This window comes from Cucumis melo, chromosome 9 (genome assembly GCF_025177605.1).
Source record: "Cucumis melo cultivar AY chromosome 9, USDA_Cmelo_AY_1.0, whole genome shotgun sequence".
NCBI lineage: Eukaryota > Viridiplantae > Streptophyta > Magnoliopsida > Cucurbitales > Cucurbitaceae > Cucumis > Cucumis melo.
Genome location: NC_066865.1, coordinates 19,850,428 through 19,866,475, shown reverse-complemented (window position 1 = coordinate 19,866,475; position 16,048 = coordinate 19,850,428). Strand labels below are relative to the sequence as shown.

Here is a 16,048-nt window from a genome sequence, read left to right as displayed (position 1 = left end):
TTAACTCTCTCCCTACGATGTTTCCAATAACTCCATCCGTCTACAACATTATAATTCACATAAATAAAACTCTTTTAAGTATCTAGCAAATCGGACACACACTTGTATATAAAAAAAGTAATTTTTAGAAAATGTGGACAAGAACATTAGAAAATGAAAATCATGTTTGAAAAACATTTTTTCTAATGTCATCCAATTAGGTTGTAATTTTTTTTTTTAATGTCAAAAGAAAATCAAATTAGATGCTATAAAAAAGGAAGAAAATCATTTTTTGCAATAATCTTTGTCGGTTATACCAATTTTTAACCCTAAAACTTGAATAATTGCATCAATTTTAAGCTCAAACTTGAATAATTGTTTTGACATGCATAACATATTTATTTATTTTGTTTATGTTTCCATCAACCCACCAAAAGAGGTGACAAATCCAAACAAACCAACATAACATACATAGGACAATCGAAGAATATATAAACGAAACTGATTGAAATAAATAAATAAAAAGAATGGAAGCAACAAACTTAACAAACTCTACCAAACATCATAATCAAATTCAACTCAAAAATTAGGAGATCAATCATATGTAGCTATTGTTATAATCTTGAAGGTTCTATTTGTTAACCATTTTTTATTATGAAAATTAAGTCTATTTACTTCTCATTTCTTATAATTGATGTGCAAATTTTTAAACAAAATGGTTGAATTTTTAGGTAAATTGCAAAAGACAAAAAAAACCAAAATTTTAAAAGTTACATTTTTTTTTGTTAGTTTTCAAGTCTGAACGTTGTCTTTTAAATCTTTAGTAAATAAAATTTGAAAAAAACAATAGTATTTATAATTTTATTTTAAAACACATCAATAAAAATGGAATAACCCAACAAATCTAAGATAGGATCCCAAGAAAGGAGTCTTCATCTGGTTTTGGGTTTTGGATGCTTTTTCTTGGTATGGAAGGCCATGGAGAAGGTTGAAGGGGCATACAAACTTTGTTGGCATCAAGAATTTGGAAAGTTAAAAAGAGACAAAATTGATGGTGAGGACACATCTATTATTTATTTATTTAGATTTTTGATCGAGTTTTATATATAACAAAGTGTGAGTCACCTTATTTTGAGTGACATGAAAGAGAGCAACAACTTCTGATTGGTCGTCAAAAGAAAAACATTTTTGTATTGTTGACGAAATCATATCATTTAGCAAATTTACAACCTCCAAAACAATCGAAATTAACCTTCATTTTTGAGATCTTAGGAGAAGGAGTACTCACCATCTTATAGCATATTGTCATTGCTTCCAAGAATCTTTACTTTCTTACAACGAGAAAAAAAACTTCAAGCCAGTAAGATGAACATATCCCAACGGGTCTTGTAGTACCCAATCCAAACTATGGTCTAAAATTTCCATCAAAATCTCAAAATTTTGAGATTTTAAAGGGCTCAAAATTTTAGTTGGGAGACATTTTTTTTCTCCAATTTTGATGAAACTTCAAATTTTCGAGAATATTTTGAGATACTCTATTTCTCTCCATTAAAATGAAATTTCAAAATTTCAAGAAATTTATGCATATCAACAAAAATTCAATTTTCATGACTAACTATATTAGTTTATATCAATTTTTTTTTTTAATTTATAGTTCTGATACATATTTAAAATTCTATGATTAATTTTTTTTAAGAGTTATGTTTTTTTTTTTAAATTTTAGCTTTATTTTTTACCCAAAATTTTAATTTATAAAATAATTTATTTTGAAAATAACCAGATATAGAAAAAGCCTATATTTGTTTTGAACATTATTCAAACTTTTTTCACGAAATTTTCTCATTATTGCACTTTCAAATATTTCTAAACTTTATATTATTTGGTAGTATAATTAGTTTTCCATTTGTTTTAAATTATGTCTTTGTATCAATTTTTACACATCCATTTACAATGGACATCTAAATGTTGTCGTACATATTATAAATGACAATCATATATAGTCTAATTAAGTCACAATAGAAGTTTCATTAATTAATTATAACAACTTACATCACTTTTTTTTTTGAAATTTCCATAGAAATTAATATTTCCATGAAAGTGGAATCTCGAAACTATCGAATAGACTTCTATTTTGTAAATATTTTTAGCAGTTTTAACATAATTTTGAGTTCGACAGTGTCGACAAACGACTACTCAATGATGACCTAAACTTAAGCCTTAATGGAAAAGAAAACCACCCACTACGAATGGCTTCGATACTATATAGTCAATAATTTTTAGAAAAATATTTCTTATTCATATAGAATCAGAGTAAATTTCCAAACTGAAAATTTTACCTTAAAACATACTATAATTAGTCAAACAAAAAAAAGTGTTAATAGTCAAATATATTTTTTATTTGACAATTAATTAACTATGTTAATAACAACAATAATTATAAACATTAGTTGGATTTCGATCAATCATGGTATGTTAATAGTTAAATAAAATTAAGACTATGATCTTAACTTAAAATTTAATTTTTTATTTTAGTTTGTAATAAAATTGATATAAAATTTAGATTAATAAGAATATTCTTGAACTTTTTTAAGTTCAAGGGTATTTTTAAAATAAAACTTCAACGGTTTCAATCTAAAAGTAACGATAAAAAGTGTTTTTGAATCTTTTAAAAGTTTAAGTACATTTAGAATTATTTATTCTAAATTAGTTCTATTTTTGCTCCAATAAATACTGAATTAAAATAAAAAATGTGTAATTTGGACGAGATGTTAAACAAAAAAATCACAAAACATTTAAATTTATTTATTTAGAATTATTTATTCTAAATTAGTTCTATTTTTGCTCCAATAAATACTGAATTAAAATAAAAAATGTGTAATTTGGACGAGATGTTAAACAAAAAAAAAATCACAAAACATTTAAATTTATTTATTTAGAATTATTTATTCTAAATTAGTTCTATTTTTGCTCCAATAAATACTGAACTAAAATAAAGAATGTGTAATTTGGACGAGATGTTAAAAAAAAATCACAAATCATTTAAATTTATTTATGTTTATAAATAAATGTTTTATTTTTTATACGTTACAAGTCATATTACACTATTTCAAATTTCAAAAAGAACTTCATTTTCTCTTCTTCAAATTTCAAAAAGAACTTTATTTTCTCTTCTTCGAAAACCCTCCCTTCACAGCTTCTCTCTCATTTCTAATTCCTTCGTCTTTCTTCTCAACTGCAAATCTCTCTCTCCTCCTCCCCTTCTCTCTCGCTCTCTTGTCTCCTTCGTCTTCCTCATCTTCACTCTTCCTATCTCTCAATTTCCATTCTCTAAAACGAAGCATGCACCCAAGAAACCCTATTTTGCTATATACCCATGTCGCCGATCCACTGCCATCTTCTATTCCTAGCGCTAACGGCGCCGGAATCAAGGGCGGGAGACCCCTCGGAAACCTACGTCGTCTTCCAAAGAAAATGCTTCACCGTCCGATCCCAATTCCACGGTTCCCGATTCCAAACCCTCGCCGACTAAGGTGAAGAGCCTGCTCCCTCTTCCGACCCACTTAAGCGGAAGCTCAGTATGGAGACCGTTCTTGAGAATTCCATCCCTGGGTTGTCTGATTCTATTGCGAAGGTAATTTATCTGGTGTAATTATGGGGTTTTTGGTATATTTTTGTCTTAATTTTGGTGGCGAAATGACATTTTCCTGTAATATGAAAAATTAATTTGGTCTTATGCTGAATCATCTCACAGATTAGAGAAGATGTAAAATCTGGTGTAGGAAATTTAACAGAGGTGTGTGTATCCACAATGGCAGATGTTACTCGGCTTCTAATGAAGGTTTTTATCTTCCTCGTGCTAATTTGCCACCTAAGTGCACCCCTATCCCTGCAACCGTGTAAAAAAGTTGTTGCAGTTGTCCAAAATGTCTATATATAATTTGTATGCCATCCTTTATATTTTGAATATTGTAATTTTGTAGATCGGTGGAACTGACTTCCGTATGCGGTTGAAATCATAAACTCAAGATTAATCATCAAGTTTTGGACCTTGTTAAGTGAAATTAGTTCTATTACTAAAGCATATAAAAAAGATAAACTTTAATAAAGATTAAAAAATGTTTGACACTTTATAGTCTTGATTTGTGTCATAGACTTCTTAAAGCATGAAGTCTCTTATCATGATACTGTGAAAAATTGCATGCCTTTAGTAGTTCATGGTCTCCACTGTTCTTCCTTTTCATGGTTAACCTTTTAAAATGAATTGAATACAATTTTAAACACCATCTTTATAATCTCAGAATAATTATGCAGGGTTTATCAGAATAATTATGTTTGTTTTTCAGATATACTGAATATTACTTTGATTACTCGTTCATTTTGATTTCTTTTTTTAGTCGATTATGGCGGCTCACTTTGGAAATTTCTGTTACATAGCTACTGCCAAAAGCTTTAAATTGCCTTCCAGATGCACCTCAAAATTAGCTTCATTCTTTGTGTTTTCTAATTTCTAGCTCACTCTATTCAGCCATGGAAGAACGGAGGTAAGTTAAGTTCCCTTTTGGAATTCAAGTTCTTCTGTACTTCTTGTTGGAGTTTAAGAGGCATTTTTGTTGTTATTCTTCTTCTTGTGTAACTGTGGTTGTGGAATTTGGGTTTTAAGTAGTGAAAGAACTTGTATTATAGTTTTCTGTGGTAAAAGGAATTGAACCCACTTCCCATATGTTCACTCAATTTGATTTTTTACTGTAATTTGAGTCAGTTATGGTCATTTTCAAGGGGTTCAATTGCATCTGGGAAGTTGGGAAGGAGTCAAAAGGGATTTTTACGCCATAACTGACTTCTTTCACTTTCTTTCTCTGCACTACTAACTTCCAAAGTTTTTGTGACTGTTAGAAGTTTCATCAAGTGTTTGTGTTTGTGTTTGCTACTTGGTTATGCTTCATAACTGCTTTAGGTTCACAAAAATACTATAACCTATAGCCCCGTAGTTCTATCCATTTTAGGAGTTTGAGACCTTTTTGTGTGTAGGAACTAACACAAATTGAACATTTCAAAAGTGAAAAGAAGTTGGGTTTATAGAAAATATAGTGCCATTTGGTTGAGTTATGACTACTTTTGAAGATGGTTTTATTTTAACTATGACTGTATTCGCTAGTTTGTTTTTTTTGGTACTTCATTCACTGTCCATTTTCTCTCCATGGTCGAGTTTCTCTCCCCTCATTTAGTTTTAATAACATTCATTAGATCACTCTTTAAATCATTCAATTACAAAGGAAAGGCTACTTAAATTCATCATCAGTAAACTATTTTTTTCCTTTAGTAACAATCACTCACATCATATTCATTTTGAAGGGGTTCAATTGCATCTTTGAAGTTGGGAAGGAGTCAAAAGGGATTTTTTAAGCCAGAACTGACTTCTCTTACTTTCTTTCTGTGCACTACTAGTTTCCAAAGTTGCATTTTTTTTCTTGTATTTGAGGCCCCTTGAAATTTTGTTGATTGTTGCCCTCCTGTTTTCCAGAGCTTCTTTCCTACGACTAAGATTGTTGGTACTCTGGGTCCTAACCCTCGATCTGTACAAGTTATTTCTGCTTGTTTGACGGCTGGAATGTCGGGTATGGTTGGCTTCCTTAGCAACTCTCCTTTTGTTAAAGTAGGGAACTTTTGTTTTTCTATTCTTTCTTTGGTGGCTGCTAGTTGCTCAATTTGACTTTTCATGGGGTAGTCCGTATTACCATCAAGAGACTTTGGAAAATTTGAAGATGGCTGTTAAAAGCACCAAGAAACTTTGTGCTGTATGTTCGTTTTTAATATGTTTCAGTGTATATTTTATCATTTGAACTTTCCTACCATTTTCTTAGTAACTTGGCCAAAGAATAAGTAAGATAATTCTTCTGCTTTTTTCAGGTTATGCTGGATACAGCGGGTCCTGAGATGTTGGTTGTAACTAAAGTGAGAAATCTATCTCTCTTTAGGAAGATGGGTTTGTTGTTCTAACACCCAATCAAGAACTAGAGGCATTTTCAGAGCTGCTACCTATAAATTATGGTGGACTTTCAAAGGTTGGGAAATACTATAAAACTTCATCTACTTGTGGAACATTTTAGATTAGGCCAAATCCACAGCCAAACAAGGAAAATCTGTAGCCCTGAAGTTCAGGAAAAACTTTCTATGAATTAAAGTTTTATTTTAAATTGATATTCAAAAGCCCCTCGTATATTTCTAGAAGTGGCTATTCGTTGTTATACAAGAAAATAAAACAAACAAATAAATAAATCCAAACTACTATTTAATCTAAAATCATAAACTAAATCAATGTTAACTGACTATACTAATGATCTAATTACTTGTCTACATCGTGTCTGTTGTCTGATGCAATTTACTCTCAGTCAAAATTGCATCGTATGAAGACATGCAAAGTCAAACTTTATAAAAGATAGTCGTCCTTTCCTTCACTGCATTGATTATATAGTAATCTCCTTCATATTACTAAACTTGAAATTTTCTTATATAGGTCCTTAAGAAAGGAGACACCCTTTTTCTTGGTCAGTACCTCTTTACTGGAAGTGAAACATCTGTCTGGTTGGAGGTAATGGAGCATATTGGTAGTGATCTTCAATTTTTTTTTCACTGTAAGGAATCGTGGTAAATGATGTTATGCTGAGTTATGTTTGTTGGGGATTTATCATGTTTTTGAAGTGAAAGGAGATGAGGTTGGTTGTGTGGTAAAGAACTCTGCCACGTTGGTTGGTACAATGTACACTTTGCATGCTGCTGAAATTCACATTGATCTTCCAACACTTACTGAGAAAGACAAAGAGTAACATTCTTTGGTTTCTTGTTTGTTATGCCTGTTAAGTCTCTCTAATTGATTGCTTGCAATTAGCTTATACAACCTTAACATGATTGGTAGCTCATAGTATTTTTTGATGCTGACTGATGACTTTAGATCATAGCTACATGATAGTAAAAAACAAGATTGACTTCCTCTCTCTGTCACATGCTAGATATGTGGAAGATGTTCGAGAAGTATTATTTCCTTGCATTGAGTCTTCACTTTAAACAAATGATCGGCTGTGGGTGATTTGACTATGTTGATCATTACAATAGAGGATATTGATTGCTAAATTAAATTTTTATGTAGGCTCGACAATTTCTTTCTAAGCTAGGTGACCTTAACCAAACTCAAATATTTGCAAAGATTGAAAGTGTAGAGGCAAGTCATTGTTAGCTCACTTTTTACTCGTATTCTTTGCCATGGTTACCTTGGGATTGATTATTTCTGTTTTCTACATTGTTACAGCATGACTAACAACTTGAGACCTACACGTGCAGTAGCTACTGATGTTGCCAATGCTGTACTTGATGGTGAGTTATTCAATTTTTAAATCTCCTATTGTTTAAAGACTGAAGATGTAGGGATTTTTTAAGTCATGGTTCTTTTAAATCCCTCTCTACCTTCTAAAGCCACAGATCTCATAATAACTGATGCTAAAGATTGGGTTGAACTTTTTTCAATTTATCTATTTTATGTTCAATTGTATCATTATATTTAGTATAAATCAGGGTTCTTAGTTCCATTCCTGACTGGGGGTATGATTGTATGACGTTTTTTATAACCTGTCTTCTCATGAGTGTGCAGGAAGTGATGCAATTATTCTTGGGGCTGAGACATTGCATGGATTACATCCAGTAGAAACCGTTTCAACCGTTAGTAGAATATGTGCTGAGGTAATTTGTGTGTGTATGAGATAGAAACACAGTTTTTAAACCTAAGCTTTATGTAGTATAAGGTATTTCCATTACTTTTTCATTAATGGATTAATGAAGGAACAACTTTCATTTGGAGAAAACGAACATTTAACGTGAGGTCATGAGTGCACTAAAAGGACTAGAAAAGGGCCCATTAAAGGGAAGTAGAAGGAAAACACAAACCCTTGTCGAGAAAGGATAAAGTTACCAGTAAAACAAAGGAATATCTCTAAAAGTGGAGGCTGTTATGGCCAAAGAAAATGCTGCATGCTTTCCGTTATAACCACCATTTAGTGCTGCATTCTTTTGTTACTCTGTTGAGTCTCTTTAGGTAAGTTTCTCCCCTACAAAAAGAACTAAAAAGTTTCTTTGATACTATTTAAAGTAAAAAGAGAAGGGAAACATTCTAAAATCCTGCTAGGGTTATCAATTGTTATAAACGGGATCTTCATTTTCTCCCCCTCCTCCTATCACTCTAACATATACTTGTAATTGGAACTGTCAAAGAACCTGCTACGGTTGCTCCTGAACTCCAAAATCTTGAAATAGGTCAGGTTGAGGAGTCAACTGCCTCAGCTTGTGGACCTCAGATGTTAGTTATTGGAATCGATTGTGGATGGATAGAGTATTTGTTGTTTCATCAATGGTTTGGATGTGATGCAACAAACATGTTTAGGTGGGCAATTAGAAAATGCGTGTTTAAATCTCACGGGACTGTAGACTAGAGATTAAAGTATTGGGTTTTGACAAAGTTTATAACTTACAACCTATTTAACTAGTATACATTATATGTTCCAAAGTCACGATTCTTCACTTTACCTCAAGTCTTTAAACCGCTTCAAAACATTTGCATTACTTCATATCATGTCATCCTTACCTCTCGTCGACATCTTGCAGACAAATTTGTTTTAGAGAAGAGGACTGACCCTCCAAAATGGGACCTCTTGAAACCTGTTCCATTTGACATCGATGCGAGGCCACTAGAAACCATTCTTGGGTAGAATTTTGATGTCCATTATATGCACATTTGTACAAAGGTCAGCATTCAATCGGTTATTGTACAGGTTGAAAAGAGCTCTTTCACAGCTTTTGTACTATTAGAAGATGCTTAAATTTGTATCTCTACGATTAATTTTTTTCATTTCAGCTGTGATCTTACTTTTGAATTTCACTTTCTTTTTCGCAATTTCAGGATTGTTCCTTGAGGACAGACCAAAAGCATGGTGGTGTTGTTGAGTGAAGGAAGAGTGTGATAAGAGGCAAGTGTTTTTCTTTAATTGAAAATAGAAGAGTTTTTTGTTCTTTTTTTTTCAAGTTATGTAAGATAGTATTTTAAAACTTATCTATTTCCCACTTCCTTAAATCATAAATTGTCTTTGATGCTAGGCTTCATTACATTTTAGATAGAATTAAATTGGGTAATGATTGGAAATAGCACCAAAAGTTCTCCATCTTTCACAAATAATACCCTTTTTTACTAGACTATATTCGAATTGAATATATCGAGACCAAAACAAATAAAACTTTTATAAGTGACATGTTTGAATGGTTAATTTTGTTCTTGGAGTAAGGACAATGCTTGAATAAGGAGAAATATAAGATTTATGGAATAAAAGTTTTGAAGGTTTTCTAGTTGAGGTTTAAAAGCATTTGAGAAACCCTTGGTCATGGATTCGGGTTGAATTAGGGAAAGTACGGTCGCATGATCGATCTTAAACAGTGCAAAATTTTACGACTTTCTTTTAAATTATGTATATATATTTTTTTAAAATTTTTAGTTTAACCTCTTTAATAAAATTTGATAGAAATTCTTGTTTTCTTTACGTAGGAATAAAGGGGAATGACGTATAACCAAACATGGAACCTTTGCAAGCAAGGGAAGGTTTTCTGTTCTTTTTTTTTTCCATCTTTAGAATCTTGGTTAAAATTCTTTGAAGACAAAGCAAAATTCTAAGTGGGGGGTGGAGTTATAGCCTTGCATGTTCCATGTCGTATGGAAAATTTCATTTTGGCAAAAATGCCCAAATTTTAAAATTCTTTATTCTTAGAATAAATACCATGCCTACTTTGTTTTTTAGCTTAGAAAATCATGTCTGCCTAACCTTTGAGCATGAAGCTCGGGTTTGTGATTGTGTTTGTTATTTGAATATCTTAAATATGTTTAAACTACATACTTTGATAACTTAGAAATGAGTAGAAGACATGTTATCCATTTTCTGAATATTGTGATTACTGAATATGCTTAATAATGTGTTACTGAAAACATGACCTAACCAAAACCAGACTTGCCTAGCCCTTCGAGTTTAGCCAGTTAGGTCAAGTAGAATGCGTTGAGCTCCCTCAGTATCAGAACTTGTGTGGGGAACTCTTCACTTTTGGCCTAACCAAAACTAGACTTGCCTCGCTCTTAGAGTTCAGCCGGTTAGGTCAAGTAGAATGCGTTGGGCTCCCTCAGTATCAGAACTTGTGTGGGGAACTCTTCACTCTTGGCCTAACGAAAACCAGACCTGCCTCGCCCTTAGAGTTCTGTCGGTTAGGTCAAGTAGAATGCGTTGGGCTCCCTCAGTATCAGAGCTTGTGTGGGGAACTCTTCACTTTTGGCCTAACTAAAACCAGACCCACCTTGCCCTTACAGTTCAGCCGGTTAGGTCAAGTAGAATGCGTTGGGCTCCCTCAGTATCAGAGCTTGTGTGGGGAACTCTTCACTTTTGGCCTAATCAAAACCAGACCTGCCTCGCCCCCTCGCCCTTAAAGTTGAGCCGGTTAGGTCAAGTAGAATGCGTTGAGCTCCCTCAGTATCAGAACTTGTGTGGGGAACTCTTCACTTTTGACCTAACTAAAACCAGACCCACCTTGCCCTTACAGTTCAGCCGGTTAGGTCAAGTAGAATGCGTTGGGCTCCCTCAGTATCAGAACTTGTGTGGGGAACTCTTCACTTTTGGCCTAACTAAAACCAGACCCACCTTGCCCTTACAGTTCAGCCGGTTAGGTCAAGTAGAATGCGTTGGGCTCCCTCAGTATCAGAGCTTGTGTGGGGAACTCTTCACTTTTGGCCTAATCAAAACCAGACCTGCCTCGCCCCCTCGCCCTTAGAGTTGAGCCGGTTAGGTCAAGTAGAATGCGTTGAGCTCCCTCAGTATCAGAACTTGTGTGGGGAACTCTTCACTTTTGACCTAACTAAAACCAGACCCGCCTCGCTTTTAGAGTTCAGCCGGTTAGGTCAAGTAGAATGCGTTGGGCTCCCTCAGTATCAGAGCTTGTGTGGGGAACTCTTCACTTTTGGCCTGACCAAAACCAGACCCGCCTCGCCCTTAGAGTTCAGCTGGTTAGGTCGAGTAGAATGCGTTGGGCTCCCTCAGTATCAGAACTTGTGTGGGGAACTCTTCACTTTTGACCTAACTAAAACCAAACCCGCCTCGCCTTTAGAGTTGAGCCGGTTAGGTCAAGTAGAATGCGTTGGGCTCCCTCAGTATCAGAACTTGTGTGGGGAACTCTTCACTTTTGGCCTAACTAAAACCAGACCCACCTTGCCCTTACAGTTCAGCCGGTTAGGTCAAGTAGAATGCGTTGGGCTCCCTCAGTATCAGAGCTTGTGTGGGGAACTCTTCACTTTTGGCCTAATCAAAACCAGACCTGCCTCGCCCCCTCGCCCTTAGAGTTGAGCCGGTTAGGTCAAGTAGAATGCGTTGAGCTCCCTCAGTATCAGAACTTGTGTGGGGAACTCTTCACTTTTGACCTAACTAAAACCAGACCCGCCTCGCTTTTAGAGTTCAGCCGGTTAGGTCAAGTAGAATGCGTTGGGCTCCCTCAGTATCAGAGCTTGTGTGGGGAACTCTTCACTTTTGGCCTAACCAAAACCAGCCCTACCTCGCCCTTAGAGTTCAGCCGGTTAGGTCGAGTAGAATGCGTTGGGCTCCCTCAGTATCAGAACTTGTGTGGGGAACTCTTCACTTTTGACCTAACTAAAACCAAACCCGCCTCGTCCTTAGAGTTCAGCCGGTTAGGTCAAGTAGAATGCGTTGGGCTCCCTCAGTATCAGAACTTGTGTGGGGAACTCTTCACTTTTGGCCTAACTAAAACCAGACCCACCTTGCCCTTACAGTTCAGCCGGTTAGGTCAAGTAGAATGCGTTGGGCTCCCTCAGTATCAGAGCTTGTGTGGGGAACTCTTCACTTTTGGCCTAATCAAAACCAGACCTGCCTCGCCCCCTTGCCCTTAGAGTTGAGCCGGTTAGGTCAAGTAGAATGCGTTGAGCTCCCTCAGTATCAGAACTTGTGTGGGGAACTCTTCACTTTTGACCTAACTAAAACCAGACCCGCCTCGCTTTTAGAGTTCAGCCGGTTAGGTCAAGTAGAATGCGTTGGGCTCCCTCAGTATCAGAGTTTGTGTGGGGAACTCTTCACTTTTGGCCTAACCAAAACCAGCCTGCCTCGCCCTTAGAGTTCAGCCGGTTAGGTCGAGTAGAATGCGTTGGGCTCCCTCAGTATCAGAACTTGTGTGGGGAACTCTTCACTTTTGACCTAACTAAAACCAAACCCGCCTCGTCCTTAGAGTTCAGCCGGTTAGGTCAAGTAGAATGCGTTGGGCTCCCTCAGTATCAGAACTTGTGTGGGGAACTCTTCACCGTTGGCCTAATCAAAACCAGACCTGTCTTGCCCTTAGAGTTCAACTGATTAGGACTTTTCACTTTTGGCCTAACCAAAACTGATTCTGCCTTGCCCTTAGAGTTTAGTCGGTTAGGTCAAGTAGAATGCATGCAATTCTAGTGGAATGTTCTTATAGAAAATTAAAGTTTGCTGAGTTTGAGATTGTATATGGAAATAAATGTCTGTTTTCCCTTTAAATTGTTATGAAATTGCATTTCTTTTTTATTTGAGTCAAATTCTTATTTTGACTCTTGAAAATGTTCTTACTTCATGTTTTTGTAATGTTGAATGAGTGAAACAATGTTAGGGTCTGAAATCTTGGAGAAACGTTGGGATGAGGATTTAGGAATTAATTCCTCTTTCTTTGAAGAATCTGAATCTATATAAAGGTCTTTTTCTCTGTTCCCAATCATTTGTGGTAATCTTATAGGTTCTTTAATTTTCGATGAAAATTCTAAGATACTCTGAGGTAATTTTTGCTTTCTTAATAGGTTTTTTTGCTTGTTTTCATGCCATTGTTGATTGTTTCTTGGTTGATTATCAATTATTATTCCAATTGGATCTGAAACCTAAAGTGAAATCTTTTTGTATAATTAAGAGATTCTTCTACGTTAATTTTCTAATTACTACACAGGTGCTCTATCTTGAAATGCAAATGACTAACTTAAGTCACTCTCCACCTTACAGTCATGCAAATCTCAGATCTCTAAAAAGTTTTCCTCTTTTGTTTCAATTGTACACAAGAGAAGAAATAGAAGATTTCTGAAGGTAGAACAATCAACAAGTAGAAGAAGATGAAGAGAAAGGTTAGTGAAAGAAGAAAGAACACAAATGTTAATTGGTTCTGTTATGTTTATCTTCTTTATTGCTTTTCAATCTGTGTGAAGAATTTTACTAAATGAACTCTCTCAACTTCATTTATGACTTCTTTTGCATATAGAAATTTAAAGGATGTGCTTCAACAACGAGCCTAATGGTCACATCAGAAAATATGTATTTTGTTTTGATTTCTTTTTGTCTAACCAACTTGGTTAGCATGTCGAAGCATTGCTAGAGGTATGGATCTTGACAACATAGGTTTCTGTTTTCTCAGTTTTTTTTGAAGGTAGAATGATTAATAAGTAGAAGAAGATGATAAGAAGAAAGGTTTGGGAAAGAAGAAAGAACTATAGAGGTTAATTGGTCTAGCTAGGATTATCTTCTTTGTTGCTTTTCAATTTGTGATGAATTTTACAAAATAAATCTCTCAACCTCACTCCTGACTTCTTTTGTATGTAGAAATTTAAAGGATATGTTTCGACAACAAGCCTGATGGTTACATCAGAAAATAGGTATTTTGTTTTTATTTCTTTTCGTCCTCCACCTTTGCAAGTAACATGGAAATCGCTACTTTGGTCTATTTGCCAAGCAGTTCAAATTCGATTACATCAAGGCATGAATTTTGTTTTCTCTAACAACTTGGTTAGCATGTTGAAGCATTGCCCGAGGTATGGATCTTGACAACTTCGATTTCTATTATCTCAATTTCTTCTCTAATGAAGTGATACCTAATATCTATGTATTTTATTATGTTGTGAAACTGATGATTCTTAGTTAGATAGATTGTGCTCTAGTTATCACAACATATTTTTATTTTTGCTTGTTTAATTTTTAAATCATTTGATCACCCTTTTTCTCTCAAAGTTTTAAATCCCCACATCACATTTGACTTATTGACAACTAAAGAAATTCCATGAATATTGATCGAGATATTAGGATTAGTAGAAAGTTCTAAATTCTTTGGAATCTTCAAATGAACTCCTTCAAAAGAAAAAGTTCAGAAGAGACTGCTTCGTTAGGATCAAAGAGGTCTGGATGACCCATCTGGAGGAGTTTTCATATTAGCTTTCCACTAAGTCAAAGATGGAAGTAGAAGGGTCAAAGAAATTTAGAACATAATCATTGGAATAACAACCTTTGGAATACTGTCTGGTAAAGGCTAACTAAGCCGCGTACAGAGGAGGCTGAACTGAACTTAATAGGAGAGGAGCAAACTAATAGATCGACTTTCATTCATTGGGTCGGCTTCATCCGTTGAGGAGGGAGAAGCGGTTGACCCTAGTCTTTCCGGAAGCCCAGAGTCACTCAAATAAATAGGTAGGTGCCGAGGTAAAGGTTGTGGTTGCAGGAGAAGCTCTTGGTTTTCTTGCTGTTGCGGATGAAGAAGTTGAAGAAAAAGCAGGTTCAGTTCTTTGCTCGGTAAGATGAGATCGTAAGGTGGGGTTCTCTATTTCAAAGTCTTTGAACCCATAGTTTCAAAGCAGAATGACTGAAAGGGCGCTTCAAGGGCTCAACCTATTCTGTCGGAGTTAGGCCGACCCCCCACGGAGTGGTAAATTCGCTTTTTCGTCAATCGGGTGCAAGGGTTGCCCACCCTTCCTAAATAAAGAAAGCAGCATAGGCTCTCTTACTAAATTTGCACGAATAAAGTACACGAAGCTATACGAATAATCAAGTCTTTGGAAAACGACTAGTCAACTAATAGTGAGAATGAAACAGTCGATTTCTCGTATGAGGCCTGTTGGGAAAGATCTTTCGACTTTGCCCTCTGGTCGATCGCGCGAGGGAGCCCTTTTCTTTATTATGGAGATTCTGGAACCCTTAAAGTAGTTACCTTTCGTTCTTTTTCTTGTTTTGAAGGAAATTATGGAATCAGAGGCCTAGCATCGTTCCAGTGGGATTATATATCTGGAATATTTAGTTCTTTCTGAATTATATAAAAGGGAGAGAACGTCTTCCGATCTTTCGATCTACTGACAAAAAGAGGAGGGCCAGCAACTGCCCTTTCAGTGGTTTCCTCTTGACTTTGGGCGAGCTACTTTGTCCCTCAACCTTTGGTCTCACCTAACTCCTCTAAGCAACTAAGTTCCTAAAAAAAGAGTGCTTTCTTCTTCTCATGCAGAGAAAGAGGAATCACTTCAAGTATGAATTGATTAGAGTGAGGCTTTTGGGAATTCGGACACAAAGAACCTCTGAGCCTCCTGTACACGGACAAACGCCCATAGGCTTTGGCGCTTCTATACGGGCGGCCTCTTTTCGAAGCATGAGAGATTGAAGAAGATCACCTACGGTAAGGCACTGGAGGCACGAAATCTTTGTAGGAGCCATAGGGTGAGAAGAAGAGAGACTTCAGAGGCGAGATCATAAGATAAGCGGAAGATTGAGTTCTAGAACGAGATAGAAGAGAGAGGCGAAGCGAGAACCTATGGCGTGAATATTCCATAGAAAGCCTACTATTAAGATATAAGGAAGAGTGGAAGTCATAAAGATAAAGGAAAGTCAGAAAAGCTCCGAAGGACTCTCGTATGAAATTCAACAAAAGGATATATGGAATAGTCACCTGGACCTTTGTTTTTGGTTCTACGTAGCTTAATTAGGATAGGAGTATCTGATACTATATTCAACTCAAATTCTTATTAAGAAGAAAAAGGACTCATTCATTCCACAGGTTAATATGGAGAAAGAAAAAGCTCCAGACGAGGGACCTTCCCTTATACTTGAAATAAAGATGTATACTTCCTCAACTAAAGAGAGAATGAAAGAGTAAGATCGAATGAAACTCTCAGTCTGATGATGTGCCTAATCTAACTATTTCTCCTAAACAGGGTCTCACCTTTGTCCTCTCCTTCCAT

The 16,048-nt window shown here is 35.5% G+C and overlaps 2 protein-coding genes and 1 long non-coding RNA gene across 7 annotated transcripts; all 3 read left to right on the top strand.

Moving 5' to 3' along the window:
• Nucleotides 1-3,097: 3,097 nt before the first annotated feature.
• Nucleotides 3,098-9,801, top strand: LOC107992380 (pyruvate kinase 1, cytosolic-like). Of its 5 annotated transcripts, XR_007823789.1 has the most exons (11): nucleotides 3,102-3,610; nucleotides 3,731-3,817; nucleotides 4,374-4,520; nucleotides 5,501-5,594; nucleotides 5,705-5,774; nucleotides 5,887-6,041; nucleotides 6,494-6,568; nucleotides 7,283-7,347; nucleotides 7,622-7,710; nucleotides 8,629-8,768; nucleotides 8,924-8,996. XR_007823789.1 is itself a non-coding variant. In XM_051090433.1 (10 exons), the coding sequence occupies exons 5-9, from the start codon at nucleotides 6,025-6,027 to the stop codon at nucleotides 8,969-8,971; spliced, it is 294 nt and encodes a 97-aa protein (XP_050946390.1). In that variant the 5' UTR covers nucleotides 3,099-3,610; nucleotides 3,731-3,817; nucleotides 4,374-4,520; nucleotides 5,501-5,594; nucleotides 5,887-6,024; the 3' UTR covers nucleotides 8,972-8,990; nucleotides 9,560-9,801. The 5 variants fall into 5 exon arrangements, 1 of the variants encoding a protein (XP_050946390.1); XM_051090433.1 differs by lacking the exons at nucleotides 5,705-5,774; nucleotides 8,629-8,768 and adding an exon at nucleotides 9,560-9,801 and having other exon boundaries at nucleotides 3,099-3,610; nucleotides 8,924-8,990; XR_007823790.1 differs by lacking the exon at nucleotides 5,705-5,774 and having other exon boundaries at nucleotides 8,629-8,795; nucleotides 8,924-8,993.
• A 192-nt stretch (nucleotides 9,802-9,993) lies between these two features.
• Nucleotides 9,994-12,760, top strand: LOC127151059 (uncharacterized). Its single transcript, XM_051090432.1, has 2 exons — nucleotides 9,994-11,283; nucleotides 11,514-12,760. Exons 1-2 carry the CDS (start codon nucleotides 10,731-10,733, stop codon nucleotides 11,948-11,950), a joined length of 990 nt encoding a protein of 329 aa, XP_050946389.1. The 5' UTR covers nucleotides 9,994-10,730; the 3' UTR covers nucleotides 11,951-12,760.
• Nucleotides 12,761-13,063: 303 nt separating this feature from the next.
• LOC127151058 (uncharacterized) lies at nucleotides 13,064-13,982 on the top strand. The gene is made up of 4 exons (XR_007823788.1): nucleotides 13,064-13,183; nucleotides 13,318-13,433; nucleotides 13,656-13,708; nucleotides 13,789-13,982. It is a non-coding gene; the product is annotated as an uncharacterized LOC127151058 (long non-coding RNA).
• Nucleotides 13,983-16,048: the final 2,066 nt, after the last annotated feature.

Excerpts from the sequence above, each read along its gene's own strand:
- LOC107992380 (XM_051090433.1), top strand. Across the intron at positions 7,348-7,621 it reads TGCCAATGCTGTACTTGATG|GAAGTGATGCAATTATTCTT; the intron begins GTGAGTTATTCA and ends ATGAGTGTGCAG. Across the intron at positions 7,711-8,923 it reads TTAGTAGAATATGTGCTGAG|GATTGTTCCTTGAGGACAGA; the intron begins GTAATTTGTGTG and ends TCGCAATTTCAG.
- LOC127151059 (XM_051090432.1), top strand. The coding sequence starts at position 10,731 with ATGCGTTGGGCTCCCTCAGTATCAGAGCTTGTGTGGGGAACTCTTCAC. Across the intron at positions 11,284-11,513 it reads CTTACAGTTCAGCCGGTTAG|GTCAAGTAGAATGCGTTGGG; the intron begins GTCAAGTAGAAT and ends TCAGCCGGTTAG.